At 38.6% G+C, this 12888-nt stretch overlaps 1 protein-coding gene across 2 annotated transcripts in view; it reads left to right on the forward strand.

Moving 5' to 3' along the window:
* Window positions 1-312: 312 nt before the first annotated feature.
* ripor1 (RHO family interacting cell polarization regulator 1) overlaps window positions 313-12888 on the forward strand; it is a 30794-nt gene continuing 18218 nt past the window's right edge. For both annotated transcript variants that reach the window (XM_087843371.1, XM_087843370.1), the window contains exons 1-9: window positions 313-629; window positions 7267-7390; window positions 7700-7852; window positions 7940-8018; window positions 8105-8128; window positions 8278-8331; window positions 9101-9250; window positions 9452-9515; window positions 9712-9755. In XM_087843371.1, coding sequence (XP_087699497.1) covers window positions 611-629; window positions 7267-7390; window positions 7700-7852; window positions 7940-8018; window positions 8105-8128; window positions 8278-8331; window positions 9101-9250; window positions 9452-9515; window positions 9712-9755 — 711 coding nt within the window. In that variant the 5' untranslated portion in view covers window positions 313-610. The remainder of the gene's footprint in view (window positions 630-7266; window positions 7391-7699; window positions 7853-7939; window positions 8019-8104; window positions 8129-8277; window positions 8332-9100; window positions 9251-9451; window positions 9516-9711; window positions 9756-12888) is intronic.

The raw sequence follows: 12888 nt of genomic DNA on the forward strand, positions 1-12888 counted from the left end.
GGAAGAAGATATTATTTTAAGCAACTATTTCACTATGAATGGCAAAAGTGAATATGTTGACACATACATCATGCAATATAGTATTTTTCCAATGAAGTTTACAAGGTCTCAGGCTGAAGTAACAGGTTTTTACTTTGTTTCTAGAATATTTTCAAATATTTGAAATGCAATTTATTAAAAGGGCAAAAATGTGCTGACTATTGAAGAGAAACATGTCCAGCAGGGAGGAGGGGGGGGCAGGAAACACTGATGTCAGCACGGATAAAGCGAAGGGAGGACTGCTTTGCTTTTTCCTGTTTTGTCCCCACTTCTCCTCCCCCTCCTCTTATCACTGAAGTGGAGATGGAAAGAACGGGGATCAGTCAGAGTGCGGACGAAGGATTAACAACTGAGTGAAAATGGGGAAAAATAAAAGCAAACAGACTGACACAGTGTGAACGAGAAAGTGACGGGAAACGGATACCAAAACGAGTGAAGGAGTTGAATAGAAAAGCAAGCGATTAAAAAGTATACCACAGAAGAAGCCACAAAGATAGAGGGCTGAATAGCTGTTTCTGGAGTTGGGTGGACCCTTGACGAGAAAGTGTCGACATCAACCACCGCAGCTACCATGTACAGTGGATATGGAGGTATGGACAAGTGTAATGCCCTCACAGAGACTAGCTTATCTCTCTAATCATTAACTGCTTATGTTTGTCAGAATGAATTCCCAGTTGCACGTTAACAGGCCTGTAACTTATTAGGTGATGGCCAGAGAATTTGACCCCAAAATACCAAATTTAAGTTATTTTTATAGTTCATATTTTTCAAGTCTGTCTACTAACAGTGCTCGCAGTTATGTGTGTGCAAAACAATGAAACTTGTGATTTCCTTCCTCAGTTACAGAGGACAAATTCCACAGTACTCCACTAAAATTTCCACTAAAGTTAAATAGACTTCGTCAGAGTTTATCGATTCAGGTGTGGCTACAAGGGAGTCGAGTACAAACTTTTCTGTGTTGATGTGTCTCTGTCGATGTAGTTTGGAAGAACATTATTGCATTTGTTTAACACAGGCTGATCCTCAGTTGAGCTTCAGATACACTTTTTTTTAAAGATATTTTTGTACATGATGAGGGCCCGCTCTCCTGTTTGAATAACGAATGGCAATAGTTTGAATGGCATTGCTTTTAAACATATTTGAAACATACAAGAGCACATCTGACCTTTTTTTTTTTTTTTTTTTTTACATATCGTCAATTCACAACTTTTTCATTTTAAAGTTTGTTTTTATTGTTATTGTTTATAATGTCTCCTTTTCTCATCAGTGATGAGACTTGATAGTGTGTAACAATAATAAGACTGTTACTCAAGTTTGTGAGGTGTGTTTTGTTTCTGTTATCAGTTTTTCACAGTGACTCGCGGAACATAGTTATGTTATGTTCCTGGTATGTTGTGGGTAGTACATATTAAAAATAGTTTAAGGTAGGACAAGAGAACTTTGCCTCTGATGTGGTGTTTTGTTTTTTTATCTAATAGTCCCCTCTACTTAGATGTATCATCTTATATCCTAAGTGTCCTGCTTTTATTAATAAACAGAGTTCTGTCTTAATTTTTATGTGACTTATTTCAGAATCTAGCTTCTGTTTGAAGCTAGACTCCAGGTAAAAGTGTTGTCATATTAATTTAAGACTGATATTTATTTTCTGACTTTCTGTTTGGATTGAGGTAAAATGATGGTCTGGGTTTAATCCTTTCACAAAGTGAACCACATGTTGGAAGGCAAACTTATTTAATCTGCAACAAGTTTCTGCTCAGTTTTGTTGGTTGGTCACCATAGTGGCAAGTCACATGACAATTGTCTAGTCTTAATGGTTACCTAAGTTGTTTAATGCTAAAGGGGCTTCTGATCTTTGCTAACCTTGGTTTTAACCCATTTTTGAAATGCATGAAAAGTAAATTCAGAAGAAATTCCATTTAAGGAATGTGTGTGTGTATTAGCAGCACTGGTTTGGTGAAAATCCTACTTGTAAAGAGGCCTTGACTGTGGAAGGTATAGGTAGTGTTTGAATTCTTCTTTATGAGGTTTCTGTTTATCTTCAGGATAAACATCAGTCACTACTTTTAACATTGTTGATATCCGTTTCTGTTTGAGCTATGACCACATCTGTTTTAATGAGATTATGTACCTTTCTAAATTTCCTTGAAGAATATGTAGAAAGACTGTTATTTCAAAGAGAAACAAAACAAAAAGGATCAAGGTAAGATTTGTTTCAACCGAGAAGTATCACTATATGAATGAGAAGCATAAAAAATCTTTTTCTTTTTCACTTTGTCCTTTTTGTTATCAGGCCTTCAGTTCATTGTCTCAAACGGGTTCTTTTTCTTTCCTGGAAACAAGCGAACATGGCTGCACTGTAAATGTGTTGGGTTATTCCTGTGACTCAGTAAATCCAGAAACTGCACTAGTCTTTTCCTGACCCTGCCCTTGCAGGATGTACAACACCCCCACCCCCTCCAGTTTCCTTCTCATACAGACAGTAATGTGAGGAAGGAATAGATTTAGCCATGAAAGAAAAATATATGAAGAGTGCACAGGGTGTGGGAGAAGAAACTATGAAATAGTAATGTTGCAAATAGAAGAAACTAGGTTACAATATAAGGCATCAAGTCATTGCTGGAAATGGAGAGCAATGCTTTTCTCATGTCATAGTCAAGCAAAACTGATGCGATTATATTTATAAAAACATGTCAGTTTTTCTTATTTATCTAATCATTAGGAATTTTAAAAGTTATAGTTCTTTCTTTCAGGTGTTTGTTTTGCTTGCTGTCTGGGGGCAGAGACAGAGGAGCAAGTTTGGTGTGTGTGCGCGTGCGTGCGTGCCTTGATAAAATGTGAGAGAGATCTACCAGTTCATGCTGGAGATGCATGAAAGGACCAAGGGACCACTTTCAATAAACACAGCAATTTTTATATATAGTGAGTCAAGAAATGTTATTCAGCAGGAAGTAAAAGATGATCACTCAGTGGAAATTTGCTTAAGTATCCCAAATACTGTGAAAATAACATCTGTCAAGCTTATTAGGCAGGTGATCCTGATATTATTGTGTTGGTCCCCTTTTACTGCAGTATGAGCGACGCTAGCTCGTCCATTGGATCGGACCATTCTTTGCTGCTGATGTGCGTCAGTAAGCCTCGATCACCCATGACCCAGTTGCTGGTTCACCACCATTCCTTCCTTAGATCACGTTTAATAGATAGGCAACTTATTAAAACACATGTAGTCACTACATGTGTTTCGTGGACTAGAAGCACCTCAACGTGTGAAGCCACAGTTGTCACTCAGAAAAACGTGGATTTCCTATTCCAGTTTGGGAACTGGTGCCCCAGGTGGAGGAATCCAAGTATTGGGGGGTTTTGTTTAAGAGTAAGGGGAGAGAGGAGCTGGTCACTGACATTGACAGTGATGCGAATGTTGTACCAGTCTGATATGTACAAGACAGAGCTGCACTGTAATGATATCGTGCTCGAAATAAAGATCACTACACTGGGACTGTGTGATTATGGCCAAAATAATTATGATGATTATTTTGAAAAGGATTGAAATCAGGATTACTTTTTATGATTACTCATTTATTTTTATTTTTAAGTGTCAAAAAATGGTTTTGTTGGCTGATCCTCTATGGCAGACAAGTTGTTCACCTTCGGCTGTGCCAGACATCTGAATTGTGCTCAGTATCGGTCCTTTAACATGGTGTTACACGTCCAGACTAGTCCCGTAAACCTAAAGCTGCATGGTACGGGGAAGAGCAGTGATTGGCAGATACAGTCATGTGGTCAGACACGCAAATGATTTGCATTTGGTTTTACTTTGCATTCTAATGGCAGAGCATGCCTTTTCAATATAATCTCAAATTATGACTCACCATTATGTAGCAGGATTGGGGACTGGTCCAGATATTACTCACTCTCTGTACATGCTTTCACTCAGAATTTTTTTTTGTTTTTATCTCTACATAATAAAAAAGCTCAGGGTTAGATAAGTCCCAGTTTTGGTTTAGCTTGGAGTTTCCAAGCAGTGAATAATAGTGCCCACTTAGGTGTGTGTGTGGGGGGGGGGGGGCATTTTTTCTAGAATGGTCTGGGAGGGAGAGGTCAGACGGCATCAGACAATAGGTGTGGTGTGACAGCCTTCCATTCGCCTCTGTGGTAATCGAGTTTGAGTTTGTGGCACAGGGCCATAGCGCTAGTGTAGATTTGAAACCATGAATGGCAGAGGAGATGGTGTGACTGGAATCTTTTGTTATCATTGGCCAGGACTGCACCACTGTTTGGATCATGTAGGGAACAAACACAGTGTGAAAGACACCCTGTTTGTTAGCTGGACCTGGCCAATGTCTGAATGAGTTAGTAGTTCAACTAAAGCTGATGATTTACTGCAGTGATTTGCTTGTGTCAGTCTAATAATAAAGCTAGAGATTACTTATTGGACAAGATAGGATGTGACAGCGAGAAATGTGCCGATTACCATTGACTTGTTTGAACCTGAAATCGGACTTGGAACACCATCAAGGTTGGTTTTTCTATTTAAATTTATTGGTGTACCATTTGTTTATATAGTAATAGCTCATATGCATATAAATGTACAGAGTCTGTGGTTCTCGGGACTTTGAGTTTTCATTCCAGACATTTTTAGATTTAAAATATAAAGTCATTCCCAAATCTCAACAATGTAAATATGATGAGATGATGTGGAAAGAGCACACTGTTTCTTTAGACTCATGTCTTGACTCTGATTCAATCTGCATAGCTTTTTAAATCAAGTAAAAATGATCCAGTGCTTGAATAAGGATTCAGTCCCTTTTAGTGCATATACTATGTACATGTTGGTAACATTCACTCAACTAGGCTGTTGTTAACTTGTGGTTGTTTCACTTATTATGGTTCTCAGTCTGATGCGCATGCAAATTAAAACAATGTGTGTGATAGTGCTGCACAAACAAAATGAAACCTCTTTAACCTGTCCCAGCTGTCATAAGGCTGAATGCAGGGTGCAACCTAGACTGAGGCCAGTCCATCACAGGGTTGCTAACCAGTGCACTACTGTGCCACCTCAGTGTAGTGGGGTCCCAAGATATGCTGGAAAAACATAGAGGGGTTATTAAACCATTAACCAGGTCCAGTTATCCTGCTTTCACTGCTCAGCTGATTTTTAGTTAGCATTACATGATGTACTCACATACTGAAAGTGTGTGTGCGTATGTGCCTTTGTGCGTGCACGCGTGTGTGTAAACAGCATGAAAGGCCCAGCACTTTTCCAGAAAGGGACATGGACAGCAGAACCTCATTACATTTTAAAGGAGATTTCCATTGGATAAATGCACATGTAATCTAACAATGTTTCACTGACTCCTTACAGAGTATTCAGATATTTACTGTGTAATGCAGACTTTTCTCTGCTGTCAAAGCGTAATGTTATTACTTATCAGACAAAAAGAAGCAAATGTCTGAATGTGATGGAAATGGTATCACTGAGCTTTTCCACTTGGTCTGTTGGTGTGAACTTCTGACAGGCTCAGTTTGTCTATGCCTTTATCTCTCACTCCCCCTCAGCACTCATGTTTTTGTCAGTACTTAAAACTAGGTTAAGTCAACAAAAAGTTGACCATAATGTGTGCATAAATGTGCACTTGCACATTCTCTCTCTCTCTCTCTCTCTCTCTGCCCCCTCTCTCTCTGCCCCCTCTCTATGTGAGTGTATAAAATCGGCTTGAAATTGTTCTTTTTAACCAGAAAAAATATGTTCATGTTTACAGGAAACGATAATATGAAAATTGGAGACCATTAGATCATTAAGGTATTCTTTTTAGTCTCAGGGATGTGGTTAAAATTGACCTTTTCTCCCCAGCCACAAGACTGTGCCCTTTGGACCTGTCTTCCTTTGTTAAATTTCCTGTCAAGAGAAGGAGTTCCATCTGACTTCCTGTTGGATTGTGACATTTCCTGTGATGTGGAAGGAGGGGGTTGGTACTTGCCTTGCAAAGGCCTTTCAGCTGTTTAAAGAAACAGGATGCAGGACACTGCATAGGCCACACTAGGAAAAACTCTGCTGAAAAATTTATCAGCTGACTGTAGCCTCAGTAACACAGCACAGACTTCAAATATCAGTTCAAATGTTGTAGCAACAAAATGGATTCACCGAAAGATAAGAAGGAAGTTGGATAGAAACCTTTACAAGATTTAAGATTTATTTGTTCCCACAGCACAAAATACACAAAGATACAAAAAAAACTTTAATTGCATTTCCGTTAACTTTTACCCACACTGATAAATTGTGTCATTTCATGGCATTCCAATGGTAAAGTCAGAAAAGCCTAAACAATTGGGTTTGTTTTGCCTTTTAGCAGAACCATTCATGCTTCACTAGCAACACAAGCAAGCAATTTATTTATATAGGACTTTCAGACAACTCCCAGCTGAAAACAAAGTGCTGAACACTTGACATGACAAATGAAAAATCATTAATTACATTAAATTAAAAATAAAAATCAGCACATTAGATAAAATGAAAGAAGTAAAATCATAACTACAACACAATACTTTGTGTTTGTAGTTTGTATTTAAAAACACTGCTGCAGCCTGGTCAGTGTTCTGTTTGTGACTTATTTAGTAGGGCGCAAATACACAATAGTGGCAGCAAAGTTTATAATGTTTTACACTTTTCCTACAGTTTAGATTCAGTTTAGATGCCTGCAGTTTACAGTTTAGATTCCTACATCTTGCTTGTTAACCTTGGGTTGGTGGGGCTGCTCTGACTTCCTGGGTTGGGAATCCTAGTTGTGGTAGTGTCACAGATGAAGATTCCAACTTGATCTTGAACACACCTTATGTTGTGGGCCTATTGCTGGCCTGAGTCGAGACCTTTGAATCTTGTTGCTCATCTGGGTTGATTGATGCTAAGTTTATAATTTAAAAGGGAAAATATGAGTGTGTGTGGTTTTTGTTTTTTTTGTTTGTTTTTTAACTGAGCTTACAAAAAATACTTCTATGATTGTTAAACATGTTTTCAGTCAGCACATCTTAGATGGCCGCTGCAGAAAGCAAAGAGCACACATTTGGACAAAATGTTTTACTGTTCTTGATTCGAGAAATACATTTTGCATGCTGCAACAATTTTTGTGGTTTGAACTTACTATTTGCTGTTTGCTTTGGTTTTCATTTTTAAAAGTAGCAGTTTAGTTGTGCTGTGTTGTCAGCAGTGTGCTTTTCTTCCTCTGCTCTAAACAGGGACTCCGTCCCGAACTCTGTCAACGATGTCTCTGTCCATTCGCCCCGTCAGACGCCTTACCTCCAGATCCATCACTAGGAGCCAGAGCTTTACTGGAGTCAATACCCACGACAAACCTTACCGGTATACACATGCATACATACACACAAAAATCCCTCCTAACCATGTGTTTTCTAGTGTAAAATGGCTTGTTTACGTACTATCTTGTACTTATGTGTAATAACTTGTCATAAGGACAAGTGTCTCTTTAATGTGATATATTGATGGTCTGTGACATGCTGAAATTTCAATCATCAATTTGATTGATCATCAGTGTTTGTATATGAGCCGTGAGCTGTACAACGCCCAGGTCTGGTCTTGAGGGATGTTATGGCGATCTCATAACTTTAGGTCAGGACTTCTAATAATGACTTGGTGTTTGTGGTGCTGCAGGAACCTTGTGGTGTTCAGCACTCCTGGTCTCAGCAGGAAGCCCAGCAGAGCAAGCAGATTGTTTACTATGTCGATCAAGGCCAACCCCCCACCGAAGGTTCCTCAACCAGAGCGACTGGATGAAGTGTATGAAGCACTGAAGAAAGGCCTTCAGTGAGTATACACTCAACAAATGCATTTCAGAGAGAGAGAGAGAGAGAGAGAGAGAGAGATTACGAGTGTGTGTGTCTGTGTTCTCAGGTCTTACCTGCAGGTTCATCAGATGGACTTGGAGACACTTACCAGACAGATAAAAGAATCAAAGAGGAACTCTAGACTGGTATGTTGTTACTTTTGGCCCAGCATAAGAATAGATAAAGTGATATAGTTTCAGTTGCTGATGACTTGATATTTTCTGCCTTGCAGGGTTTCCTGTATGAGCTGGACAAGGTGAGCTTCTTTGAATCCTTCAGACAAGCTCATATTAGAAATAAGTCAATTTTAATATTACCATTCTTGTTTTAAAATCCTGTGAAAGCTTAGTTATAAATAGAACAAATGCAAAGAATAAATGTGACTTTCTAATTTCCTTTAATCAGCAAGTAAAGGTGACTGAGAGGTACATTAGAAAACTGGAGTTTCACCTCAGCAAGGTAAGACCAGCGTGATTTCCTGACATGTAAGAGTATAGTTGTGTGATGACTTTTTGTATGACTTGCTAATTACATTGCTCTTTGTGCACAGGATGAACAGATGATTAAAAACAGTTTGATAGAACATATTTTCTACAGCTGTCGTGGCTGTGTTTCTGTTATGATCCTGCATTTGTCATTTTTAAATTCGCATTGTTCATTAGTGTATACTTGATATTGTAACAAACTAGTGATCAGTATACATACATCAATCTATTTTTACTTTGTTATTATGGAGTACTTTTTTGGAATTTAACATGAAAAATGAATTGAAGCAATTTTGAACTAAGGCTGTACGTGTCAAAATGTAGAACAAGTAGAGCGCTGTGACTGCTTTTGGGATACAGTCTATTGCTTGTATACGTGTCATTGTGCACAAGCAAAAGACTGTAGGGTGGTGGTAACTCACTTTCTAGTGGCCACTGTCTGGATTACTAGTTGGATGATGAGGTTTGTTTTTAATGGTGCTTCACCTTCACCAGTGCTTCATCCAAAATAATATAAAGTGGACTAAAATGACGAGCTGCAATGTTAGTACATTTTTACCAACTCAACGTGAAACATTTATTTATTTATTTATTTTGCTGTGGTTACTACACAGAGCTTGTATTAAGCTGTGATGTTTAATCACACAGCTCCCTGTCACTGCTAGACAACCTTACTGTCTAGAACAAGACTGGCTTGTGAATGTGCACTCTCAAGTGAAGTTGCTTTTCCCCTCTACTCTCAGATTGAGGAGTTTTATGAGTCCTACTGCATGCAGAGGAGACTCAGGGATGGAGCCAACAAGATGGTGAAAGCATACACCGCTTCCTCAGGAAGTAAGGAGGCCAAGGAGAGTTTAGCAGAAGCCAGTAAAGGATACAAGGAGTACACAGAGGTAAAAAAAAAAAAAGAAAAAGTACAAAGGCATGCAGTGGAAAAATGTTTTAGATTAAACTGAGGAAAATTGCTAAATGTCTAATTATTCTTGTAGAAGAAAGGAGCAATTGCACGAGCAAGTAGTAATAGTGAGTAGCGCTGTAAGTAAGACTGTACAGAAAAGACTGCCTGAAGGTCTCCATCTTTTCATTCTCTTTAGAACATGTGTGTGTTGGAAAATGACTTGGAGAACCAGCTGGGGAAGTTCCACATAAAGATGAAGGGTAAGAAGTAGAGCTCATGTGGTGATATGATTACACAAAATCTTAAATAGAGGTAGCAACTCAATTATGACATAGGTTATGTGTGTGTTCCTTCTGATATGACCCTTAATTAATTGCAATGTTTTTTGGGGGGGGGTTCACAGTTTGACAAAATGCTAAGTCTGTTTCCACTTGTTCTTTTTTTTTTTTTTTTTAGGTCTGGCAGGATTTGCTAGATTGTGTGCTGGTGACCAATATGAGGTTTGTCTCACCCGCCAAACACTCCGTCTTTTGCTCTGAATTCATGGCAACAATATAAATATGATTAAAACACTAAGAATATGGATGTCATGTTACCAGATATTTAGGCTGTGGTATTAGCTTGTGACTGCACCAGAATCAATGACTGTATCTTTAAGTACCAAAATTCGGATAGTATGTTGTCACCTGAAAAATCAGCATTAAGATATAAGAAGGTAATAATTTGGATGTTGAATTGAAACTCACTCACTTTGAATTCTTTGAACAGATCTGGCTGTTGCTCTTTTATTCATTTTGCTAAATAGGACAGGATTTCCTCCCTTGTTCTGAAAAGCGCAAGACATTGTTTGTATTACATCTTGTGAATCTATTATCTACCATTGGTCATCCAGAAGAGACTTGAAGAGATTTTGGCAAACTTACCGGTCGATCTGCGTTTTTACCCTCCTCATCCATGATGACGAACTTTGGGCAGTGACTGAAAGAACAGGATCGGCTTCTTCAGGCAGCAGAAATTGGCTTTCTCCAAAGGGTGGCTGACCTCTGCTTTAGAGATGGGAGTTCGGCCATCCAGGAAGGGCTCAGAGTAGAGCTGCTACTCCTCCACATCGAAAGGAGCCAGTTAAGGTGGTTCAGCCATCTGACAAGGAGGCCTCCTGGGTGAGGTGTTCCAGGCATGTTCCACTGGGAAGAGGCCCCGGGGAAGACCCAGCAGACCCTGGGGAGATTTCTTTCAGCTGGAGGAGGTGGCCATGGTTTTTCTGCTTAGGCTGCTGCCCCCTGACAGGCCCCAGATAAGCAGAAGAAAATGGACAACTGGTCATCCACCTCAGAGTATCAACTTTCCTATCAAGGGGCAATGCTGTTGTAGCAGCTACACTAGTCGCCATCTTCCACCTGTGGTTTTTCTTCTGCTTGTGGCGTCCTTCTCCTTCATCATGATGTAATGATTAGAGCCCAACCAGCATACAGTGCTTGGAAAAAGTATTTGCCCCCCCCCTTTTTTTTTTTTCTCTCATATTTGTGACTCTTCACACTAATTGTTTCAAATTATAAATGGAAAGGTTCTTCCAAAGCACTTTTCTGAGCTCTCAGAGCTTTCCATACAACATGCCTCATTTATCCATTCACATCCATCCATAGAAACACAATTGAAAAATAATATGAAATAATACAAAATTGAGTTTTTAAATGTTCATTTCATTTAATAAAGGAAATAATCAAAATCTACCTGCCCTGTGTGAAAAAGTTAAAGCCCCCTCATTAAATCATGAATTAACTGTGATTAACCACATTATTTGGAAAGCTGAGTTCAATTTCACTAGCCCCACACCCAAGCCTTACTGCTGCTAGACCTGATAAATCAAGAAATCACTTAAATAGAACCTGTTTGACAAAGTGAAGCAGGCCTGAAGATCTCAAAAAGCAACAACTCATGCCATATTCTAAAGAAACACCAGAGAAACAAAATCACTGACATCTATAAGTCTGGAAATGGTTGCAAAGCCATTTCCAAAGGCTTTAGTAACCATAGTGAGACCAATTAACCACACATGGAGAAAACTTGGAACACTGGTGAACCGTTCCAGGAGCATCCGAGACCACATTAATGACTCATCCGGGAGGTCACAAAAGAACAAAGGGAAACATCTGAAAAACTGCAGGTCTCACTTGTCTCTGTTAAGGTCAGAGTTCATGATTCAACAGTAAGAAAGAAACTGGGGGGAAATGGCATCTATGGGAGAAATCAAGGAGAAAACTACTGCGAACCAAAAAGAACACAAAGGCTCCTTTGCTCATTTGCCAAAACACAACTTAATGATTGACTTGTGGGAAAATATTCTGTGGACTGATGAGACAAAATGGTTTGACTCTGTTACATTTGACATAAAACTAACACATCTTTTGATGAAAAGAACACTACCAACAGTTAAACATGCTGGTGGTGTTTAACTGTTGATGGTCTGGGGCTGCTTTGCTGCTTCAGGACCTGGATTACTTGCTGTAATTGGTGAACTATAAATTCTGCTCTCTAATAACAAATCCTGAAGGAGAATGTCTGGCTTGTCAGTTCATGCCCTGAACCAAAGAGCCTTAAAGTCTGGACCGATTGAGATGCTTTGACATGACCCTTAAACAGGTCATTCATGCTCAGCCACATTGGAGAGCTTCTGAGTCAAAACAGTTCTGCAAAGAAGAGTGGGTCAAAGTTCCTCCATGGTGATGTGAAAGACTCATTGCCAGTTACTAACACTTGTCTGTAACACATGTTATATGTAGTCATTTTTTCTCGTTACTAAGTTTTTGAGTCCTTTTTAAAGTAACATCGCTACTTATTGTTGCCACCCTGCTGGGCAGGCGATGTCAAATTCAAATCAAATTCAAATTTTATTTGTCTCATACACAGTACGATATGCAGTGAAATGCTTAGACAACTGCTCGTGACCTAAAGAAAAAAGAAAAGGCTATGAATAAGATAGGAAATAAATATGAGAATTAAAAAGGGTAAATTTAACTAGGAAGGAATAAAATATAAAAATTAATATAATTATTATAATATAATAATAATAATAATATATAATTAATATAATATAAAAAGTTAAGAATGAGATAACTGTACAACACAAATTAGAATGAAGGGTAAATTTAACTGGGAAAGAATAAGATAAAATATATAAATTAAAGTTCAAAATAAAATAACTGTACAACAAAATACACAATACACAGTATAGAAATATATAAGAATGTATGATGCTGGTGCATCAGCATGATAGACTGCATAGAGTGCACAAATGACAGAATGAAAACTGCTGTATGAATGGGCCATTGTGGCTTGTATTGTAAAGGTGTGCTAAGTATTCACTAAGCAATATTAGTATTTATACAGCAAATTGCTATATAAATAGTAAACCATTTAGACTTATCGCAGTTTTGAGAAGGGTTTGTCCAGTGCCTGTGTGAAAACACGGCTTTAGCTGTTCCCTGTGGAGTTATCTCTAAGTGTACACAGCAGCAAGCAGCAGGTCCTGTGTGATTGTGTGTATGATCAGTTATGAAATTAGAGAGACACTTACTTAGTAACTTAAGCTAGTGAGAAAAATTCTCACCAGTGGTGAATGTTTGAAGGAGTTTT

Source organism: Neolamprologus brichardi, chromosome 7, assembly GCF_056152115.1.
Source record: "Neolamprologus brichardi isolate AB-2024 chromosome 7, ASM5615211v1, whole genome shotgun sequence".
Classification (NCBI taxonomy): domain Eukaryota; kingdom Metazoa; phylum Chordata; class Actinopteri; order Cichliformes; family Cichlidae; genus Neolamprologus; species Neolamprologus brichardi.